The following is a 25,937-nucleotide window of genomic DNA, read 5'->3' as shown; positions in this document are numbered from 1 at the left end:
TAAGTTATCAACCTGTATCTTAGGTATGCGTCGAGAAATAATTAATGTTTACCATATAGAAATTGTTAAATCTTAGATTCAGTATTTTTAATGTTACAAAAACCTAACAAATTATTGACACTTGCACACACAGAGAGACACACAACACCAGCAGAACAGGCTCAAGCAACACATTCAAGAAAGTGTTTATTATCATAGGTAATAAAAAACCTAGGAAATTATGTTTTCTTTTAAAAGTGATAATGCTGTCTATAAATGTGCCAGAACAAAGTGTTGAAGGTCATTTTACCACAACATTAAAACTAACTATGAAGAAAAAAAAGTTCTATTTATTTTCATAAACTCCTCTATTTCTTAAAATGGATGTTTCTTAGTATGATGCATCTATTGCATTTTGTGAAAGAAGATTTTTACACTAAAAGAAAACTAGCTTCCATACAGAAGGGTAATTTTTTCATTAAAACTAGGACTAACACTGGTCTTATTTCCTGTATTCTAGATGCATTAATTACAAAACAAAAATTAGGATTACATTTTCCAATTTTATTTATTCGATTAAATTATTTGAAACTCCATTCTGTTAAAATGTAACCAAGACATTAATCCCTCATTCTCCCACACTCGGGTTTCCAGATAATAAGTATTTTTTAAAGGATGTTAGTACTTAAACATTAGAAAGATACATATTCAAATTCTACTTTCTTTCTAATAAACTCTTATAATGTTGTGTTTTAATTACAAGATTAATCTCTGACTAAATGTATCTAAAAGAGTTTACAGAACTGAAAAATTAGTTCTAATCCTTTCAAACAGATCAAGGCTAAACCCAATCTGTTCTGTGTCTGGGAAAACTAACTATCCAGATTATCTGTAACTACAATCTCTTTTTGTAAGCAGAAGTAAAATTTTTAAAGACTGGCCCATTATTATACCAAGGACAATGTTTTAAAATAGTTGAATGATCACTGAAAGTCAATAAGAAGCAGGAGATCATCTCAAAAAAAAAAGAATATTTAAATTAACGAAAAAATAAACTTGATGGTGAACCAACTGCTAATCTGGTGGGTAAACAATGAATAATTACACAAATATAATGAAACTAATTTAAGAAAAGCTTTGTGAAATTTGTGGCCTGAAAAGTTTGAGGAGAGAAAATCCACAGCAATGCCTCCTCCTGTGGAATGATAACAATGATTTATGAAGCTCAAGTTATTTTTGCTGATTGAGCTCAGTCAAGATTGGTTTCACATGATTAGCTAAGTACAGAAATCCGTGATGTGTAGTGGCCCCACGTGTTTGAACACACTAGGACATGCTCTTCTAGGTGATCCAAACGTTGGGGGTGGGGGGTTAAAAGCTGCTGCTTTGTTTTCCCTACGTTTTCCCCTCATTAGGATACACTCCTCCTGCAAAGTTAGCCACTTCTGGTGGTCGGGAGCAAAGTCTCATTGTAAATGCACAGCAGGATAGTGGCAAAGCTGAGATTAATTCTCCATAGATTTATATAGACCTTTCTCGCTGCTGATTGCTTGTACTGTTTCAAAGGTGTGTATGTTGCCTTTTTTATTGCTGGTTACTGACTTTATTCCAGCATATGGTGGTTGGCGCCATGACACAAAGTGAACATTTTATACTAGAATTAAAGTGGATATTTGACAGTTTCTGTCAGAAAGTTCAGAGCAAAGAATTTGTGAGACAAGATTTATTGCATATTTTATATGGGACACATCTGTTTCTTTGCTATGTTTCTCTTTAAACAGAAAAATGGCAATGAAGTTTCTTTAAGAAACAAAGACTGTCAATAAAAAGCATGAACAGAAAAACTACATTATTGAGAATGAATTTAATCATTCTGACCTTCTAAAAATGTGTTGCTTGGAAGTATGACAGTTACCTTCCCCTTTCTGTTCAGCTATATAGACAGTATGGATTTTCAAATACACGGCTACCCATATTCAAGGGTAAATAAAATAAAAATGAAAATCAAATTAAATCTATGTATTGATATTTGATATTCACATTTAAAAGTAAGGTGAAATATTAAGGTAGATTTTGCCAATTTTTTTAGTATCTGTAACTGCATTTTAGTAATGTGAAATGTGTCAAATAAACACCCCTTTATTTGAAAATGTCTTATGAAACTAAAGATCAATTATAAGAAGATATACAGCAAACTTCTACACATTTGTCTATTAATATCACTAAATCTGATATAGTTTGGCCTCTGAAGTTCAGTGTAGTCTTCTCAACACCCGAATCAAAACTGAATTTGAAGAACACCTAGCAGGATCTTTTTTTAAGAAAAAAAATTCTATGCATTAAACAAGCAAGCAAAAATCTTTCAACAAAATTCTAAATTTTTAACCAACAGCAGTACTGTTTATGAAGATGCATATTTAGTATAAAACCCTAAGATTCAGATTGAGAAACATGAAGTTTGAAGAGGTAGAATTAAACAAGAAACAAATACAAAAATAAAGAAAATATATTGCTCAAAAATCACATATGCTTTTATGAAAAGGCATGTGTGTCTTATTAACTTCTAATTAAAGAAAACAACAATAGGAAAATCACTTCTGTTGGACTACATACATTCTAAAAAATAGTTATGACAAATAGTTAAAAATACTTATAGGCTCAATACTTTCTCAAACAAAAATGTTGTAATTTCCTCTACAAAATCACAAATATTTGTCAAATTATTTCATACTTCAAATGCATTAATTCTTGTTTATAACTCAAAGATTTTCTAGAACTTCGATTTATGCAGGAAAATTTATCTAGCTACTAGCTTGAAAAGCCTGTAATTTGAAATAGAATGTAAAAAGGAGGCAAACTTGGACTTGGAATATTTCTCCTTCTTACCACAAATAAAATACAGGATACTAACATTAAAAAGTATTTTGTTAGGATTCTTTTTAATGATTTTTCTACAAGAAACATCAAACTGCATTCAAATACAAGGCATAGATATTTTTCTGAGCTTGTCTTTGTGATAAAGACATGGAAAAATATATTTGAAAAAAGGATCTCTCAATTTCTAAATAAAAACCTACAAACCTCCTTTTCTCCTTATGGGGGGAGGATCTTGGGAAAAGTAAAGCATATGTGACACACTAGTCAGGTCATTTAGCTAATTCCTTGAAAGTACTCAGATACAACCGTGATGAGAGAAATGATGGTATATGAAAAAAAAAAAAAAATCTCATGTTAGCTTAATTTAAGACTGGGAAAATAACAAGAGTTATTACTGCGTCTACCTGATCTGTTTTGGTGTTTTACAGTTTGCTTATTTTCTGTTGGACTCTATGCTGGGAGCATCTGGAATTTTTTTCCCTGCAGTGTATGTAAATGTTTTAAAATGTTTACATTTATCCCCATATAAAAGGAAAGAAGAGGATACAAGTATCAGATAACATGACCAGGGAATGTGAGCGCACCAGCTCAGCACATCGCTGCAGACTTTCTGCTCCACTGTACCTCTAGGCCTTTATTATTACCTTTGTGTTTATGAGATACCTCCCATCTCTTGGAAATGGCTTTCTGTCAATAATAACAGTAGGTCTGTGCAAAAGACAATCCCAACCTTCCTATTAACAGAAGAGTTAAATATAATTGTACTCACAGTCAAAGTTTTATTTGACTACCACTTTGATTTGACATTGTCTATTAAACCCCACAGAAAAAAATTCCTGAGAAAGATAATTAACACAAATAATCTGCATCTAAATTCATTCTGCTGTAATAAAAGTCATAATGAGCTTAATTCTCCTTAGTTTTTTTCTCTATTAGAACAAGAAAGTCTTGACTCAACTTAAAAAACTTAAAAAACAAGTTTAAAAATCATATGCAGGTAAAAGTAATAAATATACTTTGGAATTTCATTCATCTGCATCTATAACCACAGAATATTCTTTATATCAAATATTTAAAAGGCGACTTACTTTAAAAAAATTTCTGAAATATCATAAAATTACTGGCAATACTTTTTAAATTTGGAAAGAAATTTTAAATCCTGAGAAAATTTACTTCATTCACAATAAAACCAAACCAATATCAAATTACATTACAATGAAAAATTACTGGAATTTAAAAGGAAGAACAGCCAAAGTTCCCCTACCATTATTTCAACAGACATCATAGAATCAGCTCTCCTAACTAAACCTGGTGATTCTTTGTCCTAGGAACTGCCCAATTACATGTAAGGAAAGAATTCCTGATGTGGAAAGTTTAATAATCTTTAACATATGCCCTATCCAGTTCCACTTCAAGTCAATGGTGGGTCAAGTCTTTTGTGTAAAATTGAAGTGAAGGAAACACACTGTAAACATTTACTGATAAACTGTACTGATAACTCTATAGATAATAAAACCAAACACATTTTATAGAGCAGTTTTTCCTTCAAGCATTATATTCCTTAATGTTTGAAGATTTCTGCTTGGCCACAGAAGATACACTGTTGTGTCTAGTGAGGTATCCCTGCCTGTCCTAGGGCACCAGAAACCTCTATAAAACTACTTTCTGTTCCAGAGAGGGCAACACTTTGTGGAGGGAACTTTCAGACTGTGAGACATTCCCAAGATGAAAGACTTCATACAGATGCTTTGTACAGTTATATTCTAAAATATTCTAAAATACCCTGTTCAGAAGCTGAAATCCTTTAAAAATATTTTTTCACACTCTCAAAATGGTTGACTTGGGACATTTAGATAGCTGAAAAATTCTGATGCTAAAAAGTTTGAATTGATTTACAAGCCATGAAAGAAATACTGTTCCAATAAATTTCAGACATCTCTTAAGAGAAATAAAACTTCTGATTTCCCCACCTTAGTCAAGGTGTTCAACAGCAGCATGATAAAGGCTCTTTACAGGACAAAGGTAAATTTTTAAATATCTTGCCCTGGCATCTGAAGTATGGAGACACAAAGATATCAGAGAAGTTGCAGGAAAGGTTGAATGATGACCTGAAATCAGACTTTTTTTTTTTTTTTTACATTTAGGAGAAATCTGTCTTTAATCACAGCTATAATCTCACAACACTGTATTATCCATATGGTTTTACTCTGTCATTCCTCAATTTTGAGAGCTTAGTAGCAACCTGGTGCTTTGTCCTTTAACTAGCTTGAAATTTCTAACTGCCCTATGAACATTGTGACTGTTGTTTCTGTTCTCAAAACAATGGTCCTACTACATCCTGTTCAACAAGACTGCAGGCTTTACCTGTTCTTATTGCTTAAGACGGAAATGAGAGTTTAGACCATAGAAGAATCTAATCCAGAGAGCTTCAATTTCTTGATGAAATTTTTAGCATCTAGTATTTTCATCAATCGTGCTCAAAAGCAATAAAACAGGATATTCATGTGCTTGCTTTGGAATTTGGTTCATCTGCATCTATAACCACAGAATATTCTTTACATCAAATATTTAAAATGGCAACTTACTTTAAAAATTTTTCAGAAATATAATAAAATTATTGGCAATATTTTTAAAATTTGGAATGAAATTCCAAAAATAAAAAAAATTGAGAAGTAGTATTAGCATACCGAAGCTACAAAACTCTACAGAGAAATTCCATGTAACTGCATACCAGATTAAGCTGTTATTGTCACAATCAGTTTGTATTATATGGTGCACTGAAGGATATTTCCAGGCTTAATGGTGTGAAACTACAGAGCACAGGGGACACACATAAAGTTAGAGTGACCAGTGTGAGGTTAGGTACTGGGGTCTCTTGAGACCAAGTGTGTTTGGGCCTTCCATTAAGTGCATGAATCTCTTCTATCCAGTCCTTTCCAGTTCTTGACTGTGATCTTGCAGTAGTCTCTTTGATACATGTAAACAACTGCTCATAGGTCATATAATCTAAAGTAATGAATCAGTGAGCATCTTTATTTCCTGCAACAAAGCTTTGCACAGATTTAAATTCTATTAGTTCACTGACTTTGAATATCAGCACATGAAGATACAAAAAGACAAGAAGACACATAGGAAATCATGCAGTGAAAAGGAAACCACAGCGAAAAAAAGCAAGTGGACTAAAAGAAAAGTCTAATAGGATCCCTGTAAAAAGCCAACATACATAACCTACAGTTTTGTTTACCCTTAAGTCTATGATATAGAAAATGGAAGAAATCCAGGGGAATTGAACAGAAAACAGAGGTTACAATGAGACTTTAAAGAGGATGTTGAACTCCAGATAGCTGATTGTGGTTATAGAAAGGCATCAGTAATTCTAGGAATAGATTTTATAATTATCATATACATCATATTTTTGTATTAAATCACGGGTATTAACACTAACATTCATTATGTCACTTAGTTGCTATTAATAGGAAATCCTTCTCTATCATGATATGGCAGTGACTTTGTAACAGCCATGGTAATTCAGTATAATACAATCAAACTGAAAGGAAGTTGGAAGGAACTGTTTTCTAGAAGAGATTCCCTCCTTGTCTTCTAAGAGAAGATGACATTGCATTTTCAATTACCAGTTCTTCTAAATTACATTCATATTACACATTATAATAGAGTGTAACCTTCCAATTTCTATAGTAAGTCATGATATAGTAAAACTGGTTACAGCAATTTGATGTATATCTGTTTCAAAAACAATAAATTGAAAGTTTCCTGAAAAGTCATAGCTGTAATTAACACCAATTTTCAGGACCCTGACATTGATAATTCTTCTGGTAGTGCAGGAGAAAATATTAATCTCAGAGCAAATTCTTGTTCTTTGAATCAGCTCATTGTCAATATTGCATTACTTAGGAGGCATATGGATGCAATCACATTCCAGGACAACTTATTTGGTGTCTTATGGACTGAGGGTATTGTCTAACTATACAGTCTCAGAGTACCACAGCAATAAGGTTCTCTGCTTTGCAGACTCATGCCAATTTATGTAAATCACTCTTTCATCTGTTTAAATATGACAATCTTTGAGTGATGAAAACAGTTATGTCTGTCACAAACAGTTTGAAAGATTAAAGTAATTCTGCTCCTGGCATATAAAACAGCGTTCCAGATCTAAACACAAACTTTGCCTGGTCTGTAATGTCATTGCTGGGAAGCATAAAAAGTTTTAAGCAAACAATATCACTGCAAGGAAATATGACATATTTTTCATGTTTGACGCTGGACATAAATATCCTCCCACACTGTTTAATGTGAGAACTGCATCTGTGTGGCAGAGATAATAAAACATCTCAGTGAAAACAAATTAAATGAAAAAGAAGTTATGATAAGTAGAACAGAAAATAAAGCTTTGAAGTTAAAAGTCTTCATATCTGTACATTTTAGTCACAAAAGGAAGAATCAGTATTTGATATGCAGAGTGGATAGTCACACAATCTGGAAGGGACTCTTGTGCTTTGTAGGAATAGTTATCTGTACAGAGATATTTTTTAGTTGACAGAAGCAGCTTCATAATTGCAGGTAAAAAAAATGTGGTCAACAGCAAGAACCTTGTAAGCTATTGCTCCTTCTGCTGTTGTTTACACATGGTATTTTAACAGACAGCTGCTACTGAAATTTAGTGCTCTTAAAAATTATCCTTGATTATCTTACTTCACTTGTTCAGCCTTAAGATATTCAAGAGCTTTACAAATAAAATGCAACACAAGTACCATAATCCAATGTCATACATGAAATCCCTATTTGTGCTTGGTCTTTGCATATTAAGTGTTTTAATTAATTAATTTTGAGATAAATATTTTTAAATTGAATGTTAAAATTAACCCATCAGCCCAGGTACACAAATCAAGTTTTATTATTATGGTTTTCACTTGTTCAAAGCAGTTCATTTGCACCCTTCCCAGTAAAAAAAATCCCCAGTTAAAAGTTCCCCAGTTAAAATCCCTTTTCAAACATTAATCACTTGTACACCATAAGAGTTATCTTTCCTGCATTTACTGTATACTTTTACAAGTGTTTTAAGATGTGTTGGATTTATTTTTTTATGTTTTTACTTGTACTTTGGTTCCAAGGCAGATTTCAAAACTCCAGTTCCAACAAACAGCCCAGTCCCCACAGCCATTACCCTGTAAGCTCCATGGCAACCTGAATTTTAATGACCCTTATCTCAACTAATACCACCCCTCTGACAAGGATGAGCCATTGGTGGACAGAGATAATCTGTCAAAGGGAAAACACCAATCACCTTAAAACGAAGGGGCGGACTGTGGGCGGGCTGTGGGCGGAGCAAAGGCTATAAAAGCGAGCAAGAGCAAGACATGCCCTCTTTTTCCCTTCCTCTCCAGCCTGCTGAGTTCAGTGCTGGAGAAACCTACTCATTTTAAGGAGCCTTTAGAAATATATTTCTTTTTGACCAGCCTAGCACTGCAAGCCCTTTTTTTTTTCCTCTACCTGAGGTCCAATACTGTCTAAGCCTGAAGATCTCGAATCCCTGCGCTCCTGGGGCATACCTCCTGAGCCACTAGGATCCCAAATTTTTATATTTTGCTAATTTTTGCAATTTTTCAATTTTTCTGTTTTAATAAATTGTTTTAATTTCTACTAAGAGTTGTCTCATTCCTCACATCCAATATGTACATTCAAGCAGAGGAGTACAACACTAGTGGGAAGACAAGCATATGACTTAATTTCATATACAGTTTTAGAATATTTATCTTTCTTTCTGCTAATATTCTTCTTGGGGAGAAAAGCTGTAATTTTATTACAGAGAAGCAAGAATTTTAAATAGTTCCCAGCAGTTTCTGGTATTTTGGGATGCCATTACAGACAAGTTCTACCAAACTGCTTTGAGTAACGACTTCAAATAGAATCTCTTTACCCGTCTTAAAAACAACAATATAATATTGTCACGCTGTGAAAGGAAATAAGTGCCAATGTAATTTTCCTCCTAATCTTTGACTGTATTAAGACGTATAAAGGTATGTCCTGTTGACAGTAAGAGAGAAAAAAGAAGTAGTATTGTATTGTGAAAAAAAATGGTGTCTTGGAGTATTCTTGACTTCTGATTCACTACTACTAAATGACATTAACATCTTGCTTTATACTTCATAGACTGCTTTGAGAGAAAAGCAGCAATTTTGAGTGGAAATACTTTTTTTCCTGTAATATAATAAACTACGCTATCATCCTCCTACACTCAAAATATGTATGGGACTATAAACTAATAAAAGGTTGCTTTTCCAGGGTTAATACAATAGGTGCTACTAGACGAGAAGCATAAATCACCATGTATGAGCACCTATAGCACAAGAACAACATATTCACATACTGAGGAACAAGTAGGAAATGATGAACAAGAAACTCAGTTGGCCAGCTGCTAGCTTTTATCATAGAATCATAGAATGGTTTGGGTTGAATGGGACCCTAAAGATTATCTAGTTCCAACCCTGCTGCCATGGAGCTGGTTGGAACAAGTAGACCAAGTGGTTCAGAGCCCCATCCAACCTAGCCTTGAACACTTCCAGGGACGGGGCAAACCACAGTTTCTCTGGGCAAATTGTTCCTGTGCCTCATCAACCTGACTGTAAAGAATTTCTTCTTAACATCTAATCTAATCTAAACCTACACTTTCTCAGTTTAAAGCCATTCTCCCTTGTTCTATCACTGCATATCCTAGTGACTAGTCCCTCTCCAGCTCTCTATCAGCTCACTTTAGATACTGGAAGGCTGCTGTAAGGTCTCCCCAAACCTTTCTCTTCTCTAGGCTGAACAGCCCCAACTCTCAGCTCCAGCCATAATGGCCTTCCTTATAGAATTTATTTCCTATTTTCTTTCCCAATGGACTACCTCAACAATCCTCTGTGGTGCACTTCAACAGGCAAATGAGGATATGTGGATCAAAACTCCTGTTCTGTACCAGAAATACATTCGAAAGTGCATTGGACTGGATGCATGCCCAGGTAGCTACTGAAGCCTGGCTAAAATTATTGAGAAGAAATCACTCAGCAGTTAAGAGTGGATTTGCGGACTGTTTCCATATAGTTGCTAAGCTTGTCTGAAAAATTCACTAGCTCCTGACAGACTGCTGCAGTGACTAGTTTGGTCTATGACTCTTTCTTTTGCATAGTCCCATAGATAGCACAGTGTTGACCTTTTATGCAGTATACAACACACAGCAGTTGTAGCAAAGCAATTACTCTAACCAATGTTTCCTAAATGTAAGGCTAGAATTCTAAACATAGCACAATTTCTTCTTTGGGATTAATCTCAATGACTACAAATTCCTCCCTCTCCATCTTGCTTGTTACCTTGGTCACTTCAGTGTATCATGCACCTTTCCCAAATAGCTTTGCTTTCCACTACTAATGAATTTCAAAAACTGTTCTGTCTTGACATCAGACTACTTGCTTCCCAGACTCTGTTCTAAATTAAACGAATTCCTGTACTAGCACACTCTTCATCACCAAGACGCTTTATTCTTAGAGAAATGAAGAGAAGCAGCTATGCTTTTGCTATGCTAACTGCTATGAAGCATAAAGACTTTTTCATTTTCACATTCCAGTACATGAGGGAGGAACCCAAGCACATATTAAAGTTTTTACATGCTTTCTGACCTGGATCCAATGAAGAAGAATGTGGAAACAGATTTTGCAAGATCCTGCATGTATCTGTGCTATTTGTTTCTACATTTACTAAAATGGACAAACAATATGAAATAGTCAAGCAGCAAAATAAGAAATAAATTTAATTAACATTAGTCACCTAATCATTTATGTCATTTGCTTTCTGGCTTTTATTTTTCTTGAGGGACTGCGCAAGGAGAATAACAAACACTATGGAAAACACCAATGGTTAATGGCCAGCATTTCTTCTAGTGAGCTGCACAGTTGCAGTAACCAAAATCTTTTTTTCCTCCATTTCAAAATAGAGTATTTTGCATCTTTCTCATAGTCATATAACTATTCTGACTTTTTTTGTGTGAGATAGTTTCATATCAAAAGAGGAGTTTTCTTCTAAGAAATTCTGAGCAAGAATTTAATGAATTAAAGAGCATTCCAGACAACACAATAATTTCATGATTTCAAAGGCCTTCTGGCATATCGCGGCAATTAAAATGGAAAATAATTTATGAACATCTTTTTAACCACCCCATACAGTAATTTCAATGGAAATACAGTAAGTGAATATTAATTCATAATAATTAGTAGGTCTCCATACTATAGAAAAACTAATATAATTTGTTGCACATGATATAATTAGATTTACTAAAGATTATTTCAACTTTGAGAATAATCTAAGCCTTTTCCAAAAAGCAGAGGCATATAAAATACAACTAGTGAAGCATTAAGACAGTTTACATAAGATGTCTTTCATGTGAGATTCAAAAAGTACTTGACAAAGATTATCTTTCACTACAATAACCAACAAGAATCATTACTTAACCTTCTGTGTACCAGAAAACACGCTGCTCTCTGAAAAGGACATCAGCCAACTCTGCTAGCACCACATACAAAGTAGCTAAACTGGGAACGGAACCCAAAGCTTCTGGCACCTAATTCCCTGTTGAAGGCACTGGGCTACATTACATCCAGTTATACAAACCAGCACTGACATCAGCAGAAGTACAGTTTATCCCCTCTAGCATTTTAGAATGTCAGTCTCCATAACACTCTCAGTGTTTTTTGTTACAACATAGCAAGCATTAGATTTAATTGGTATTAATTATAATTAGGAAATGTAAACATTTCAGTATAAGCAAATCAGGACTTTTTTCCTTACAGTATTTCCAACTTCACATTGACTAGAAATGATGGGAATTGCATGTGTGGGAAAAACCTCAATATCTATGAGTTCCAGCCCTATTTTCAAGCCAGAAGTTTCAGAAAAGCATCGAAGTTTTGGATACTTGCTGTGCGCTGGCAGAATTTTTTCTTATGTTTGCTTACCAGCCACAACTCTTTTTTTAGATAAACAAAACTGAAACCAGACACTTATCGGATGCTCAGTATTATCAGCTAACTCCTAATTTCAGAGAAGCAGTTGAGTTTGCAGACACCTCTGAGCTTGACATTTGTCCAATGCCTATTCTAGTTCCATAAATTAAGATGGGTTTCTGTGTTATTTTTCCCTATCTTCTGTGTGGAATTTTAGAGGATTTGCATTCTAATGCCACAGAAAGTACTGTTCACCATTATAAAGACTCAAATCAATCAGGTGACTGACAGAAAAAGAGAGTCAATCATTATAGAATTTGACAGCCTACTGAAAACTCATTTCAGAATAAGGTAGAGTAAGATGTCAAAAGATGAGAAGTTAAATTATACAAAATTAAGTGTGTCTGATTAGATACCATAAAGCATAACTTTATAAAGCAAAAGTAGAACAAGGGAACATAATTAAAAGTGGACAAGTAAGTAATCCATGTGCTCTTTCTAGTATACAAGAGATCTCACAAAAAAAGTGAGGTCCAATAAAAATAATAAACAGAACTCCTTGTTCCAGGACAGCATGCAGGACGGTAACCTCTTTCTTTTTTTATATATATATATTATTCACACACATAAGGATAAAATTTTCTGTCACACTAAGATAAATATATTTCAATTTCCACATCAATAGGCATAAACAGCGAAAATATTTAGAAGAATATGTTTTTCTATTTGAAATGATAATGCATAATTAGATTGCAATTTTATCTAAAGCAGAACTAGTCTTCTTTCAAGATCAACTGGGTATTTATATAATATTCCACTCATCAGAAAGCGGAGTATGATAAAAAAGGTAGCTCAGCATTGCAGGAGATACCAGGTACTGGATTGTCTTTATATTTTTCAAGACTGTGTTAACATGATTTGCTATTTCTTCTGCTGTTTTAAACTGGTGGAGCTAACTTTCTTCACAGGGAATTCCTACAGTGCTGTACATTGGATTTGTGACCAAAACAGCGTTGATAACATCCACGTTTTAGCTATTGCTGAACAGTCCTGCACAGCATTCAGGCCTTCTCTATTTCTAATGCTGATTTCCAGAAAGTAGGCTGGGGATGAATAAGAAGTTGGGAGGGGCCAAGCCAAATTAACCAAAGGGATAACTCAACATCATGCTCAGAAATAAATCTTGGAAAAGAAGGAGGAGGTAGGGGAGAAGTTCAGAGTTATGATGCTTGTCTTCCCAAGTAGTGGTTATGCATGATGAAGTCCTGCTTTCCTGGTAATGGGAAATTTAGAAATGTGTGCTCTAAATGGAACTCAGAAATACTGTGGGAAACAGGACAAGGGAAGTGACAAAACCCCCTGTACTAGGCACTGGTGAGACCACACCTTGAATCCTGTGGTCAGCTTTACGTCCCTCACACAAGAAAGACATTGAGGTGATGGAGTGTGTCCAGAGAAGGGCAACAATGCTGGGGAAGGGTTTGGAGCACAAGTCTGATGAGCAGCAGCTGAGGGAGCTGGGGTTGTTTAGCCTGGAAGTATAGCCATGTGGGGGTCAGTCTCATCTCCCAGGTAACAAGTGATAAGACAAATGTGTCAAGGGAGGTTCAGACTGGAGGTTGGGAAAAATTTCTTCACTGAAAGGGTTATCAAGTATTGAAACAGGCTACCCAGGGAAGTAGTGGAATAACCATCCCTGGAAGAGTTCAAAAGGAGTGCAGATGTTGGGCTTAGGGATACAGTTTAGTGGTGGAACAGGCAGCGTTAGGTTAATGGCTGGACTTGATGATTTTTAAGAAGCCTTTGCCAACCTTAATGATTCTATGAAATGGCTGAACACCTGCTCACTGATGGAAGGAATTGATTGAGTTCCATATTTTGCATTGCTTGTTTACACAGCTTTTGCTTTCCCTATTAAATTGTCTGTATTTCAACTCATTAGTTTTCTTTCATTCACCCTTCCACCCCTCTTTGCATTCCCATGGAGGGGCAGCAAGCAAACAGCTGTGTGGTGCTAAGCTGCCAACTCTGCATGAACCACAACAGTCCTCATGAGATCCAGGGTGCAGTAAGAATCTCAGAATCTGTGATATGATTGTGGAAGACACCGTTAGGTTAGGGTCCTGGCAAGACCCGGGCAAAACTGAATTACTACAATACTTTGGCAAGCTAGATCAAGAAACATGCTGGAGATCATAATGGTTCTGCAGAAATACAAACATATATATATACATGCAGTACAGTAATAATCTTGATATTATTGTTAAACTGTAAGTGAAAATTTCCAGTTAAATACATTAGAAAGACAATAAAACTGTCCTGCAGTGACATAAAGATTTCTATTACATTTTGTTGTTTTAGAAGTTCTGTGGCAAGGAATTTGCTGCTTAAATACTGTCCAAATACACTTACAACTAAAAAAACTTATATCAAATAAATATATCCATTGAGCTCCATGGCCTGGGAGAAGGGTAAAGGAGAATATTAGTTTATTTAACAGTACAATTTAACTGCTACTTTTGAAACAGCCCATTTTCATTTGTATTTACACAAAATATTTACACAAGATAGCCTCATGAAACAAAGTAATTAAACAGACATTAGGACAATCTTCATAAAAAAGATTAAGCTAATTAATAAATTATTACAACAATCTGAATGATCACTAATATTCTGTCTGGATGAGCAGATTCAGATAGTTCAAATGACTTCTCAAATAGCAAATTATTAAGCTGTTCACCATTTCTATGAGAAATCAATTAAATTCTTAACAATTCTAGTATTTCTGTCAAAAATACAGAATTTATTTTGTTTACCTAAAAAGACTGTACCCCTACAAGGAAACGGGGGGAAAGTCTCTTCCTGTATATATTTTGCACAGCTCCAGAAGCAACGGTGCTGGCAGAAGCAGGTGATGGGGAACACAGTATGGGAAACATGAGGGAGCAGGACTGCTCTCTTCAACAGCAACCTGCATTTACGTTGTCTTCAGCTGATGACCAAACTGTATTTTGGTTTTCACCCACCATCTCCAGACTCTTAAGCTAGTAAATCATTTTTCCTAATGCTTATTTCTGTCTCACACAAGACAAAATCTTTAAATACGAGTCAGTCAGTTCATAAGCTCCCACTAGTGAGAAAAGATGACATGTATATTGTGGACTTTGTCTAAAAGAGTGTCTTTTGCTCTAGTCTTTTACGAGTCTTTGAAGCTTTATATTTCCTCTGATAAATTTGGTCTGTGATTAATGTATTTTTCATTTTGCCTACAAATAATAGTACAGAACAAAGCACAAAATAACCAATGGGAAATGGGTGAGATCAAGGGAGTGATTACCCTTGGCAAGTGATGTCTAAGATCTGTATAACATATATCAACATATATTAACATATATTACGCCTATTAGGAACATAATCCACAGGAATTTTCAGAGGAAACAGATACTTTATGCAGCTTAAATTATGCATAACTTTGTAAACCACTACACTATTTGGCAGTAAGTTTTTTTTCAGATGTGGTTACCTTTCTGGAAGAATTCCTCTAATTTCTTCTTGAAGGGCTGGAGATGTTCTTCAGAAGACTCTCTGCAAACTAATTTCATCTGCTTTTCAGAGGCTACAAAAAGAAGATGAGACACATTTGTGGCACAAGCAATGTACCAAAAGTAGATTTCACCACCATAGGAGTCTACATCTAAATTAGTCACCTGAACTTACTTTAGAGGTAATAAATAAGCACTAAGGAACCCAGCAATTACATTAAAATAAAAAATAGCAATACTAGTCTAACATACTAAATAAAAAATTCTGTATGTGTTAAGAGTAGAATTTGTCTTTAGTAAGGAATTTGTCCTAAAAACTCCTGCAATGTGCTAAGGCTTGCTACTAACACAGCCTGCCTCACACACTAATTCTAGATGGTAATTAAAAGCTTTAAAGTCTTTTCCTGTGGTGAGCGGAGGATGCCTTGTATCTGGATTGATTTTAATCAATCAGTGCCAGGCATCCTATACTCAACCATTTTTTCTGAAACAGATGCAGAAATTCAGCATTACTTAAGTATTCCATCCCCAGACCATGACACGAAACAGCTGAAGTATGTAAGAAATTTAACTTAAATGTAAGTGTAATTTGTTTACTATTTAATCTATCTGCTATTTTAAGAACTGATGCCATGCCAATTTCTAAAAAACATTTTTTTGCCAGTGAATTTTAATAGGCCTAGAACTTCTAGTAAACTTAGTGCATTCCAGTGTTCCACATTAAAGGTGATGGGAGACAGAAATCAAAACGAAATTAGATTCCATTTAGCAACTGAATTTATGAACCACTACAAAATTTTTCTTCCACAACTTTTCATTCCCAAGAAGCTAAATTTAGATGGAAACTTATTTTGGAGTTAAACCTAAGACTTACAGTTTGGCTGCATGAACTGTATTCACACCATATTGCTACCACCATTAAACAAAAATTAATGCAAAACTGTGGAAACAAGTTGAGGCTGTGTAATTAAAATGTCACATTAATTTAAATTTGCAATTTAGTGTAAAAAGTCAACGGCAGGTCGAAAAGATATGCATATATTTTACTGTGCAAGGAGTACTGTGCTTATAATACCCTTGGACCATCAGGATGTACTGAAAAGAACCACAGCTTTTCAATTAATTGAGAGCAGAAATGCATTAGGACAACTCTTATTAGAAAAATACTGAAAATACTCGTTCCCACCTAAGAGTATACTTTAATTTAGCAACTCTCCACAACTCATGTAGGTTGTGAAAAATGGCCTGGGCCACAGTCTAAGTTTATCTTTAATCTGTAGTGTTGTAACTTGTAGCATATGACAAACCTTTCAAATGATTCTGAGTGAAGTTAATGGATATTTGTTTGTATGCCAGATAGTAGGCAGAATGGAATGGTAATTTGGCCATACTAGATTGGGAAAGGAAGTCTTTTATTAGTTGCTCAGTTATGGGTCTTTAATAATTAAAATTAAGCAAAAAAAAATTCCAAAATCAGGGAAGTTTATATGACATCTTAAAATTATTTTCTTATGATACATGCTGCTTACCATTAAAAATTTGAACTTTCTGTGACTGTTACAATACACTGGTTGAAATGTGTGTATACTTAATATTTATGTTTGCAGAACTAGAAAGCGATTCCAATCAAGCAAATTGTTGAAGAAATTGTCTACTTTGGAAGACAACAGACACGAGAATTTTGTAGGTGGAAAAAAATCTCGGAAAATAACTGAATATTTTAAATTTCTGGCTGTAAGTTTGAACAAAGTAACAGCTATAGGTTTGTGTTCTTCCTTTTTGTTCAAACAAATATACAGAAAATCATGAGGAATTATTTAGAAACTATTTTGGATAAATATAAAATGACAAAACTGTAAAAGTCATATCATATATATAATATGTTCAGGCATTTGGAACACAGCAAATGCCCATGATTATTACAGTCATGTAAGGTTGCAACAATTGCAAACCAGTAATTCTTTTATAATACTCTTACATAAATTTATATAAATCTACACAGAATTGAATTTCTATGATTATATTTTAGACTAATAAGTTCATAGGTACAGTAGCATCTAACACACTCTAATATACTCTAGAAAGGCATTTTCCCAAACATATGGTGTTGCTAAGGCATCATCTGAAGCACTGAAAGCTTTCTGGATGCTTCCTAAAAGCTTTAACAACACAAGATTTAGAAAGGTAGGACCCATGTATTTAAGTGACCAAGACTAGGATAAACTGTTCTTAAAGTAAAAAGAAAGTACATCGAAACCACCTTCAGTACTTTTTTTTTTTTAAATTGAGATTACTAACATTAACCTTAAAAGGTTAGATGACAAAAACTAAGGAAAATCTGGTTAAGAAGTACCAACACATAGAGGATACAGAAGAAAAATTGATTTGGATAGTGAATTCTTAAGAAGAATCCTAACAGTCCTAAGAAGGAGATCAATATTTGGAATGAGGGGAGAGGAACAGTAAGAAGAAAGGCACAGAAATGAAGAGAAATGGGACAGATGACATAGAATAAGTGAATCAGGATGCTGATTAAAACCCTAAACGTTTGAGATGAAGCGAAATGGGCTGATATGAGTTTCAAATGCTTAAGTCATCTTGAAACAATGAAACTGAAAGAGACAGAAGAAGTTAAGTAAACGCTGGCAAATTCTAATAATTTACGTTATTGTAAAGCCTTAAAAAGAGATCTTTTAGGCTGAAGAACCTTAGAACATGATCAGATTTGCTAGGGAATAAATATGGCAAGGAATGATGGAAGTGTGTTCAAAGGAATCACAAATCAGATACAAGAAAAGACATATTTTGCAGAGAAAAAAGCATTTAATGACACCATTAATGTGAAATTCTTGCTTAAAATGGCAGTTGTAATGATACATATTAAAGTCAGGTGGTCTTTGTCAAGCTGCTTTCATAGTCATGATGGAAGTCTACCATTCAACTGTATGACCTACCTCAGTTCTACACAACATAATAAAAAAGTTTCTAGTAATTAGCACTCACTGAATTTCCTGTTATATAAGGTTTTTTGGTTAGTTGTTTTTTTATTTACTTGAAACATACTGTTAAAAAAAAAAAAAAGTCATGCCAAACATTATATAAAAAACTCCTAAAACTGGGAAGTCTAGTTCCATTAATTGCTTTGATTTTCCTTGCTAAAAATACTATGAGTGAATATTACATCTATTCTTTATATTTTGTTCTCATATTCACTTAAGTAAAAACCTTTTCCTCTTTAAAAGAAAATTACATCAGCAAAGTTTTTATTAGAATGATTTGGAGGTAAAGGGTCCTATTATGCATTCCTTTTAAACACATACTGAAAAGCTGAAAAAAAGTATGAAATTCTGAGGAATATGAGGGAATTCTGAGGAAGCTGACAGCTATAACACCACACATACACTTCCTCACTCTCATTCCAAAATAATCTTTTGGGAAAATAAAAACCTGTTTCAGCATTACTGAGTTCAAACAGATGCAAATTCTCCGCTAATGTAATAAACTTTTGGTTCTTTTCCTTGGTATGAGCTGTATGTTAGTGAAATTGAATTTAATATGCTACTTTGAAAATTGTTTATTTCTAAATGAGCTATTGCAAAAAAAAAAAAAAAAAGGAAAATACAAGTGTGCAAAAGTATTTGAAAGCCCTTACAAATTGTTGGATGTACATCATGCTTCACCCACTACAAATCTTGGCCACAGAAATGGAAAGCATTAGCAAAACATTAAAACAAAGCTGGAAACTGCTGATTATCAGTTTGCCACTGTCTTCAGATTTAATGCAGTACTTGGCTCAAAAAGTTCTTTAAAAATCCCCAATATAAGTGAAAATATTTACAAAATAGAATGTCTCTCACTTAATGTCTATTGGGAAATAGTCTTAAAACTCCACAGACACTTGTAAATCTGTCAAAAGAATCATGGCCCATAAACAAACTTTCACGTAAAGAGCATTTCTGTGTCAATCAGACACGATTTGGAATTTTTTAAGCACCATTTTTAAAGTAAACGCAAAACCAGAAATAGTTTAAAGTTGATAACAGTAAATTACTAACTATTTACTCACCAGAATCCGCCAGCAGCATTTACAGGAATCAGCCTGACAGCAAAACCAAGTATCAACACCATGAATTCCTATAAACCTGTCACTGACACTATCCCCTATGAGTTATGCCTTTGTAAGAGCTGCTGAACCTCCCCTGCTCCTGTCCGTTCAGAGTATGGCAGGTTATACTGCCAAGCTTGCTCTTTTATTTTGTTACAATGCAAGCATCTTTGACATAAGGTTACTATTTGATAATTCTTTTTTACAACCCTGACCTTTTCTGTTTCGAAGAGCACTTGAAATAATGAAATCGATTGCAAATGAATTTAATGTAGTGCTAAATAACCCCAAATTTCTGTATGAGAGAATCCATGATATTTTACAGTGCAGAAACCTGTTAACACTACATGGACCTACACACCCACATAAAAACCTAATAAACCTCAGATAAAATGCATAAATTTGTATTGTTCAGCAAGTGTGATATAATTTTCTTATGATTTATTTCCTTTGGTTTTGCTGTATTAATTTTCTTGCTTGGAAACAGCTAAATAGTTACTGGAGATGCATGTTTACCCATTGGACACTGCTGCAGGATCTGGTTATATTCTCTTATTACACACACTTAGGTACCTACTTACTGGAGTTGTTCACGTGATATAGTTAATTTAATACATTTTGCACTCTCTACAGCTTTTGCACTTGTAAATAAACTTGCATGTAAATTTTCTTTTTAGATAGAATTTTAAATAATGTACAGAAGGGAAGACATTCATCTTGATTCCGTGGGAGCATGGTAAGAATTTTAACAACTTCCAACTGCAAGAAGCTATGCTGCTACTGACTCAGAAAAGTTTCAGAGACAGTGTTTGCTCTTTTTGACACATATTGATACATGTACACACATCAATAATAGGAACGCACAAATGTTCAATCTCTATTACCAAAGCCAGAGCTGTGAAGTGGGGTGAGGATTCAGAGGGATCAGATTGTGGTAGGACTCTATTTTCAAGCTTTGTTTTTATGGTCTTAAATAAAGGTCAACAATTTAATGCATAAAAGTATTAGCATACATAAAACTAAATATACCATTCCAACCTATTAATTGCTTGCGTAGCTACTGTTCTGTGAAGATATTTTCAGCTAACTTAGAAGAAATGTGCTTCTACATACAATTATCTTCTTCATATATTAATAATTCTCTTTTCTTAAAAAAATAATTTCAGAGGATAGAAGATAATAAGAAGAAAGTCCAGTCTTTGTCTGAAGCACATTTCCTTGTGACATACAGAAACAAGTATTTGTTATGTTGTCTAGCTGTCATATATAAATGAGACACAAAAAACATTTCAGTGCTAAGTCCTAAGATGTGGAAAGTGAAATAACTGAATTAGTGGCACACAAAACACTCTGTAAAGTTCACCTGTTCTGAAGGAGACAGACATTTTGACAATTCTCACAAGTTTGATCAGATATTCTACCTTTGTCTTTTGAGGGGGCTTTATTTTAAGTTCAACAACATTTTGAACTTTTAAAGTTGGTGATGGCATACAGAGGAACTTTCAGGTCTATATTAGTTTCAACTAACCTAAAAGAAAATTTTTTAGCTCCTTGTTTGGTGAAAGGGCATCAGTATTTTACATAAATCATTTAAAAACCTTTCTGTTAAAATTGTTTCCCAAGACTACATTTAGCAAAATGAACAAAGACTGCTAGTAAAACTAAATATTTTTCACACCATAGCAACGTATCTGAGCCTCTGCTTAATGTACTCTTTCTGAAATGGTAGTTTACATTCAGGTCACCCTTCAGCAGAGAAGCACAGTGCAAGGGACTGAACAGTACATATAAATGATTATAATGACTAAAGCCTCATAATTTTCCAGTCAAGTCTTTGTAAGATTCCTTTAAGTGACTCCAGCACACATGATTAGTAGAAAATTTTTGTTAAGTGTCACGATCCAAACATACAGAACTCCACACATCATTAAGATCTGTCAAGAGCGTAGAACTGTGCGCTAGCAGAATCTGCTGAGAAACTGGAACACTTCCCTTCTCTCCGAACAGTACAAAATAGTGAACACTTTGAAACTGAAGAGTTTTGTCTGGGTAATTGAGAGGGAGATAACATTTTTAAGAAGCAAGAATAATATTTTCATCAGATGAGCTAGGATTTTTACAGTGCTAAGAAAAAAAAGACCTTTCAAACACTCAAACATTTTATCACTTAGCGTACTGAATAAGGGATCAGATAGAAGAGATTTGGGCAATGGCTGAAACAGTTTATGAGCTGAAACTGTAGAAGCCAGAGAAGTGATCCCTTATTTTCCTCTCTATTGCCAGATCTCTGATTTTATGGGCAAGACAGATCATGAAGTTCGACCTAATTAATTCTTCTACCAAGTAGGCAGAAGTTCGATTCAGCTCGAGCATTCAGCTTAGATTTAAAATCACGTAAATTCATTAACTACCTGCAGTAGTAGCAGGAACACTTTAAAGTGCTAATTAGCCCCACTATTACTAATTTGTATCCCATGGCCTGAAGTAATGCACTTTCAATCTGATATGTGACTGTCTCAATTCTAGCAGAAATCTGTCTTGTCTTTTACTGCACACTTCCACAAAGAGGAAGAGCTGATGAGGTCCATAAATATGAAGTCAACGTTCCTCCTAACACTAGTATTTAACACTCTCCAAACTACATAATTCATTATCCATCATCCACATTGATGGGGACAATATTCCTCCTGTTCCCAGATGTACACTACCTGCTCCCAGATGTATCCTTCATAGTTACGTAACTAATGCTTAACATACACACATGTGTTTATTTATTTAAAAGGGCACACAGAAAACTGCACAGAAAACCATAACTGTGGTATTCCCAAGATTCATTTTAGAATCTTAACATTTGCAGAATGATTTTTAACAAGAAATTTCCGAGAATTCTTTAGCCAAAGAAAAAAAAAAGTAAAATAAAAAATTAACAGCATGCCATTGTTTAACCAACTGAAAGCTTTCTCCCTGTGCCTTTGTGCACATATGCAGACATCTGCTTTCAGGGAATAAACTCTTCAAAAACATTACTGCTTTGCTCCTCTATTATATATCTGAATGTTATTTAAACCATTCCATACTATCTTTTTAAATCAAAAACTAAAAAATCTAATGAAATTTTAAGAAATGATCCACTTAGAAAAATTTCTACTAAATGTATTCACATATGAACATTACTAGTGGAATACTGTCAAAAGTTAGTTTTATTATAAAATAAAATCTAATGCACATATAGAAAATGCATTTTTAATGCCTGTGTTGGATCTTTCTAAATCAAAACTGAAATACATCTCATCCTGCTAAGGCAAGAGACTATTCAAAAAGTGCTCAGAAAACTCTTGGGAAAGAAAGGTCAACTCTTGCAAAAATGAACCCCAACTTTTCTGGTACAAAGCCATCCTTTGCTCTTCTCCTTACATTATTCTGCATTGCCTCAAAATAGATAATGTAAATATTGGACTGTGCAAAAACAGTGAAACCACATGCAAAACAACATGCTTCTTTTATGCTATTACCTAAAGAAATAACACATGCATCTATTTGGCTCCTCATGCTCCACCACCCAGTTCAAAATTCTACTTGCTTGCACTTCCAAAATTTTAAGGAACATACAACTAACATGAGGAAAAAAGAAGCAAGTAGGTCCTGTAAATTATCATATAACTTCTCTGCTCCTGAACATTTTTTGACATGTATGTTAGTCAGACATTTAAGCCCCTCTTTTAAATTGACTTAAAACATTTAATTTAAATTAAACTAAGGCTTCAATTGGTTGAAAATATTTTAGAAGAGCATGTTTGATACTTTTTGAATACTATCCTCCTGTAATGAATAAACAATCACCTTTTATTGAGAAGTAGCTATTGATGCTACAAGATATTTAGAAAGTTAATACTCAAACCTGATACAATACTTAGAATTTTCATGATGTGCTCCAGTAACCTTACTATCAAGGAAATCAAACAATAGATAAAACCCCTTGACATTGCAATCCTTGTGCTATTGATTGATCCTTGAGCTGTATCATGATTACACTAAAACTCTGGTCCACAGAACAGACTTTATTGAAGGCTGTATTATGTATGAACTAAATAATTCCACCTGAATAAATGATAACACATCAAATTAATTTCTCCATCTATGCATATGCAAAAATCCAATGAGAGCTGAAGTTACCTCAATGGATTAACTGAAAACATCAATTAATCTCTAGAACAAAACCAGTCTATAGTTAATTAAGGGACATTTTGTTGCAAAACCCTTTCACTCAGTTTGAGGACTCTGATGGGAAAAGACATTTTGTAATTTTAAATTAACTTCTTGTGAATAATACTGATTAAACTTTTCTGCCTTTGTATGTTTTCCTATAGATAAATATATTCCCTTATAATCCTTGATAACTCCAGATGTTTTTCAGTACTTTAAATTTGCAAAATCAGAGTTTTAGTCTGCATGAACTGATTATTTTTTCTTTTAGCAGTTTCCTCCTTGACTCTTTATAGTAATTGCTGCTGAAAAGCATTCGAGAATGAGTGACCCTTTTCAACTTCCATCCATTTCTTATTTCTGAATTCTCTTCCATGCTTTGCAATAGAAAGTGATACCTAGCTACCTGAAGAGGCACTGAATGAGAACAGTGTAGATGCAACAGTTCAGTCTGGTCTAATCAGCCGTGCTAAGAAACAGTGTTTAGAGAGTGACATGACTGGCATGGTGTTTGCTCGTCGCATCCTGTCCACTGGACCTGTTTCTGTGAACAAGAATGCATTTTATTTATACATGAATATATATACATATCTGAAAAAGACTATATTGTCCTGCCATTTAGGAATGAAAAGTAAATCAAGCACTTGAAAAAGAGGCAGGGGAAGCCAGGTATGTTCAGTCCAGTATAGAGAAAGCAGGCTGGGGATCTAGATTTTCACTTCAACTATATAACAAATAACTAGAGAGAAGACAGAGCCAGACTTTTTGAGGAATGCACATCTAAAGAAAATGGAGCAATAGTCACAAGTTGCAGCACAGGAAATTCTCACATGGGATAAAGAAAAATATTCAAGATGGCAATTAAGCACTGGAACAGGTACCCAGAGAGGTGTTGTGATTTCCATCCTTAGATTCAAAACTGAGCTGACTATGGCCTTGTACAGCCTAATCTAAATATGAACTTATTCCTGCTCAAAGGCTCTGGACCACAGGACCTCCAGATGTACATTCCAACCCACCAATCTGCACTTCTCTGTGATTTTAAGATACTTGTAATGATTCTGTATAAAAAACAGTGTGAAAATGGCCAGCACAACATTTTGATTTCTCAACTTTCATGCATAGATTTACTTACTTCCCTTTTAATCTTTTCATAAGGATTATGCAATTTTACAAAATGGAGTTGTTATAAACCCAAGTTTTATTGAATTTCTCCTATTTAAATGGGGAAATGTTACATACTTATACAAGATACAGATCTATCAACAACTAGGTTAAGAGATGCCCAACGGGAAACCATGCCTTCTGGCTCCAAGTGACTACTGCACAGCAGATCCATAAAGTCTCCATTTTATTTTAGATTAATTCCTTTCTGTCATGCATGAGTGTGCAAACACCTACATATACACTCACACACAGTTAAGTTCATAAAAATTTAAAACATATATACAGTACTGAAAAAAATATTCATACGAAAATTTTAACCAATATTTCTACTGGTGGCCATGAACGTGGGGCAAAGTAAAGGGTATGTGGATTTTCAATGGAATCAGAATGTTACAATCTCATAGGAAATTAATTAATTATGAGAAATAGTCGTGTGACTTGAAAATACTTAAGAGTGGACCTACCTTGGTTTGCATTTCTAACAATTCAATAAATATCATTTGTTAAGGTCAAGAATACAAAAAAGTTATAATGAACATCACAGTAAATTACATAAGGCATCTAATATTGCTTTCTTTTCAGTAACAGAGCAGCATAAAATCTTAAAATTTTACATACTGTATTGCAAAGAAGAGGAATGAGTATGACAGATGGAAACAACGAATGAGTATGACAGATGGAAACAACCTACAGTGCAACTAATTTTGATTTAATTAGAATTGTTCAGCTTTGGACATAGATTAATAAAAGGATTCATGGTAAAACTTATACTGTCTATCAAACCTTGGTAAAGTGGCTTTCTTTCTGAAAATCTTCTTATGATTACACATTCAAAACATTCTGTTCTAATTCCAGAAGAATAGCAATTTCAAGAATACCAACTGGCATTGTCAAATTAAAAGGTAAATCATGTTTGGTCACAGGGGAAGGAAAATGTGGAAATTATTCATTGCCCTAGACAAGGAATAAGGTGTCTTAAAATCTTAAGCAAAGCAAAACCTTTTCTTTCCATAACTATAAAGATTAACTGGAAAGCTAGCACATGTTAAATGAATAAATATATCTGCTTATGAT

At 34.2% G+C, this 25,937-nt stretch overlaps 1 protein-coding gene across 1 annotated transcript in view; it reads right to left on the bottom strand.

Annotated features, from left to right (window-relative positions):
• LOC138111604 (formin-like) overlaps positions 1-25,937 on the bottom strand; it is a 140,223-nt gene that overhangs the window by 31,344 nt on the left and 82,942 nt on the right. Inside the window, exon 13 of the mRNA XM_069017687.1 lies at positions 15,370-15,462. Within this exon, the coding sequence (XP_068873788.1) occupies positions 15,370-15,462 (93 nt within the window). The remainder of the gene's footprint in view (positions 1-15,369; positions 15,463-25,937) is intronic.

The sequence above is a fragment of the Aphelocoma coerulescens genome, chromosome 5, assembly GCF_041296385.1.
Source record: "Aphelocoma coerulescens isolate FSJ_1873_10779 chromosome 5, UR_Acoe_1.0, whole genome shotgun sequence".
Classification (NCBI taxonomy): Eukaryota; Metazoa; Chordata; class Aves; order Passeriformes; family Corvidae; genus Aphelocoma; species Aphelocoma coerulescens.
The sequence above is the reverse complement of the archived record's forward strand: the minus strand, read 5'-3'. Positions and strand labels throughout refer to the sequence as shown.